This window comes from Macadamia integrifolia, chromosome 7, assembly GCF_013358625.1.
Source record: "Macadamia integrifolia cultivar HAES 741 chromosome 7, SCU_Mint_v3, whole genome shotgun sequence".
NCBI classification, from domain to species: Eukaryota; Viridiplantae; Streptophyta; class Magnoliopsida; order Proteales; family Proteaceae; genus Macadamia; species Macadamia integrifolia.
In genome coordinates, this window is record NC_056563.1 from 36,115,737 (window position 1) to 36,120,381 (window position 4,645).

Consider the following 4,645-nt stretch of genomic DNA (forward strand, 5'->3'; position numbering starts at 1 on the left):
GATCGTGTAGTTCTTATGCTTAGACATAGGAACTCATAAAATTATATCTTACCTCAATGTAATCAAGAATCCCATCCATATTGATATTTATGCATTCTCAGTGACCCATATGACTATATATATATATGTATATATATATATTTAGATAAATCTACATTCTGCTGAGACGATATGAGAATGAAGGATAAGAAGGAAATTTAAAGTTGGTCATGGAAGGAGAAGCCAAACATGCCTCCAATTTCTTTTCCGTTGGTTTGTCATCATCCCTTATTTCCCATTAAACATTAATGAGATAAAGATGACTTCCATAATTAACATTTAATTTCAATGTCACACAAGTAATAGTACGTGAACTCCATTTGATATACAAGTAATAGACCCCACCTGCCGGCCACTATACCCATGTGGGTTTGTTTCAATCTTCAAACCATCATCATCCCATTCAATGATTTCAATTTAAAGGAAAGACCCAAGGCTCCTTTCTCCTGTTCTCTCACCACTCTCCTTTTGTCTTTTGATCAAGAAGAAGATGGGTAGAAATCTGGGTTTGTTGCTGGGCTTCTGTAGCATCCTTGTTGGTGTAGCAGTTGCAGACTGGAACATCTTGAACCAGAGGATAATGAAGAACAATAATGGGTTGAAGATATCCCTCAAGAACTACTGTGAAGCTTGGAGATTGAATGTGGAGCTTCACAACATCCGTAAATTCGAGTTTGTTCCAGAAGAATGCACAGATTTCATCGGCAAAGACATGAGCTCCACTCAGTTCAAGGTGGATTCTCAGATAGCAATTGAACAATGCACCATCTATCTCAGCACCACCTTTAAGTTGACTGGTGATGGCAAGGATGCCTGGGTTTTTGATGTCGATGATACCCTCCTCTCCACTGTTCCTTACTTCAAGGAGCACCGTAATGGGTAGAGTTCTTCTTTCTTCTAAATTGCTTCCACTAGTTACCACATTTTCTTGAGCCCAGATCAGATCCTGCACTAGGGAGAGCTGATCTGGGCTCCACTTCCTTCCTTTTGTCAGATCCTCCTGTGGTTCTTCTCAGATTTTATCACAGTAGATCGTCTTTCTCAGTCTCTCAATTTTTTTTATTTGGAAAATGATTTCTCTATGGGAGCGTGGCCCCTGCTCTAGCACCCCGGTAAATGAGAGGGGTGTATGGACATCAACCAAGAGGGACATGATGGTCATTTTGCATCCCTATGTCTGGACACAGGAACATGGTCTTTTGAACAGAGAGCGTGTTTCCTATCTTATTCATGAGACAATATCTTCTGTCCGCGACAGGTCCCCTCATCGATTCACCCACACAACCACAGAGGGGTGCACACCTATATCTAGTAGGGGCATACTGGTCATTGCATGTCTTTTGTGTCACAAACACAGTCACACAAAGGCTATTGGGGATAAAAAGCTTTGTCCATCGTTGCACTTCTCCAATTCCCTTTTAGTAATAAGGAAAAGAATGGTTCTTGGCTGTGCCGCTCTTATACCAACGTGGGTGCCAATGAGAGAGTACACATGAGCATAAAACAAGATGGATTTTTTTGGTTTCCGTAAGTTAATAAGCTGGTCTGATATTATATTACCATTTTGAATATTCTATGAGATAATAGGATACAATAATTCCAAATATCTTAGAATAATCAAAATGGAAAATGGTGGTGTGGTGTTGAAGAACAATAATGTGGCAAATGTATCATACAATATTAAATATTTTTTTACTGACTTTGGTTAATTGTTTTTGTTCAGAGGGGAAAAGTTTAACATTACCTCCTTTGAAAAGTGGGTGTGGGAGGGGAACGCTCCAGCTCTTGAGCACACAATGAACCTCTTCAATGAGATAAAAGGGAGAGGGCTGAAGATCTTCTTAATCTCTTCAAGGGGAGAACACCTCAGAGATCCCACAACTGACAATCTCTTTAAGGTTGGTTACACAGGGTGGTCTGGTCTCATACTGAGGTTAGTATATAAAACTCTATCCTTCCCCATTATTTAACAAAACTTAGATTAATTTCTAAAATCCTCTTACTTTCCCTTTCTATGTTTCCCTAGATTAGTCAATAAGTAATGTCTCTCACTATAAATTTATAATATATAGGAGTTATGGGGAGAATGGCTTGACAGTGGAACAGTACAATACGGAGCAAAGGAAGAAGCTGATCAGTGAGGGCTATCGTATATGGGGAATGGTTGGATCACAGTGGCCAGGCCTTTTGGGACTTCCTACTGCCATGAGAACATTTAAGCTTCCCAATTCCTTATACTACATTCCCTGAATGGCTCCTCCACTCATTTCTTCCAAACCCTTTTTACCTTCTTTTTTTAAAATAAATTTCTTCCATACCCACCCCACCATTTTGTTTGATTTGGATGTGAAACTTCTTTAATTTGGACATTTGTTTCAAATATAACCTTCACTATTGATCACTATTTTCATTTTAATCTTCTTCTAGCCAGTTAGTTTACTCATTCTAATCAATCAATATGTGGAGTACAAGATGGTGGATGACAAGGCAGTTATTGATCAAGAACAAAAGAAGGTTAATATGCCTATGATATTGTTGCAACCAGTGAAACTATATTAAATTAGTTTTATAATTCAATTATAATTTGTAAGTTTTCTCATTTTTGAACGATTATCAGTTGAAGCACAACAATGAAACCCAAACATTGAAAGAGTTGCTTGACACCCTCAAATTGAGAAGAAATCTCATTTTAAGGACTCAAAAGAAGGTTACTAAAACAAAGGCAATAACATTCATGTTGTGGAGTTCAAGCCACATGGTGGTGAAAATCCTAGGAAGATTCAAATCAATGTTTAAAGTATCATTATCAGGTATTATATCGAATAGGTGATTTTAAGAGATGTATTGTATCATATCTGAGAAATGTAAAATACGCAAAAACTACACATCGAAATTGTCATGTGTAAGAAAAGACTTAGGATATATGCACAATACATTTTTGAAGCATGAAGTATAATAAACAAATAATATATTATAAATACATGTGTAAATAAGAGAACAAAGTACGATGAGACAAATGCATTCAATTGATTATGTATAATGGATGGGGTTTCTTACATTACTCATATCAAAAATTTGTCATTTTTAATTTAGGGAAGATTAAGGGGTTTTATGCAAACATCATTGTGAAAAAACCTAATTTGATGCAATCATTCATATGTATAATTTGTACTAATCTATTGATCTATTGCCCAAAAAAAATGACATTAATAATCAATATTTGAGACAAAAAAAAATTATAGTTTTGATAGTTAATTGTTCTTGTGCAAATCTAGTTTGATTGCAGGCTATTTAATTCCCATATGATGATGAAATCAACACTATTAAATTCCCTTTTAATTTTTAATAAAAGAAATTTGATTTTGTCAAAAAAAAAAATTATAATTACTTATAGGTGCTGTCAGCAAGTGGTTTACAGTCGTGGATTGTGTTTTATATTGAACAATGGCAATCATTGAAGGGAGGTGATTTCAAATCATTTCCCTTTTGTTGCTTTAGTGACTTAATGTTGTTGCCCAAGACACATTGAACTACATTGCTCTATCACTTACATGTTTACCCTAAATATTTATTTATATTCAAACATAAACCATCTTTCAAACATACAATCATGGCTCACAATCACTAGATTACATCTCTCTCTCTCTCTTTCTTTCTTTCTTTCTTTTCTTCCTTGTGAATCGAACCAGTCGAAGCTTTTATGTTTCCCCCTTCCGATTTAAACTATTATAATTCATAGAGAAGGGAAACCCCGGGAAGAAGAAGCAATTTTGAAGATGGAAGATGGAAGTTGAAATTGGAAGTAGGAAGAATGAGCGGTAACAGAGAGAGAGAGAGGTGAAGCAAAGAGAAGAGAGCGAGGTCTTTAGAACACAGAGAATGAGTGAATCTGTAATCCAACCCCAAAGTCGTGGTCGGTTAAGTGTGAACCGCTCCCCAGGATCGGACATCAATGGTTGCCTCTCAGAAGAACCCTCAGTGGGCTTTGGTAGCATATGGCATCTTCATGTGTCTTGAATGTTCCAGTAAGCATCGCGGCCTCTGGCGTTCACATCAACTTCGTCAAATCAGTGACCATGGATTTGTAGAAGGCTTTTGAAATAAGGTTGCAAAAGAACTAAGTTGAAGAAGAAGAACGAAATATAACGTTCTTTCCTTTTGTTTTTTTAAGGAAGGGTGTATTAGTAAGTTCACCTTAATATAAGGGTATTTTTGGTATTAAGATGCATCATATAAGGTGACATCATCAACTAATAGTTCTAATTTCACAGTAACTAATGGATTGAACGTAATTATAAGAATTTTTCAAACTATAGGGGAAAAATCATAATTCATTCAAACTTTTGGATTCACGTATATTTTCTGTGAGAGTGTGTGAGAGAGAGAGAGGCATAATTTCCTCAATAACTAATAATAATATCACGTGAACTCTAATGGGCTGTGTGGGCTGTGCAGGATATGATATACAATCAAGAGACCCCACATGCCTGCCACCACCCATGTGCATTGTGGGGTTATTTCAATCTTCAAACCATCATCATCTCATCCAACGATTTCAATTAAAGGAAAGCCCAGTAATATAAAGACCCAAGGCTCCCTTCTCCTG

General features: G+C 36.5%; 1 protein-coding gene across 1 annotated transcript; it reads left to right on the forward strand.

Annotated features, from left to right (window-relative positions):
- Window positions 1-444: 444 nt before the first annotated feature.
- On the forward strand, window positions 445-2,455 carry LOC122083352 (acid phosphatase 1-like). The gene is made up of 3 exons (XM_042651113.1): window positions 445-918; window positions 1,763-1,972; window positions 2,112-2,455. Exons 1-3 carry the CDS (start codon window positions 530-532, stop codon window positions 2,287-2,289), a joined length of 777 nt encoding a protein of 258 aa, XP_042507047.1. The 5' UTR covers window positions 445-529; the 3' UTR covers window positions 2,290-2,455.
- The last annotated feature ends 2,190 nt before the right edge of the window (window positions 2,456-4,645 follow it).

Coding starts and splice junctions, on each gene's coding strand:
- LOC122083352 (XM_042651113.1), top strand. CDS start 530: ATGGGTAGAAATCTGGGTTTGTTGCTGGGCTTCTGTAGCATCCTTGTT. Junction 919..1,762: donor TTCAAGGAGCACCGTAATGG/GTAGAGTTCTTC, acceptor GTTTTTGTTCAG/AGGGGAAAAGTTTAACATTA. Junction 1,973..2,111: donor TGGTCTGGTCTCATACTGAG/GTTAGTATATAA, acceptor TATAATATATAG/GAGTTATGGGGAGAATGGCT.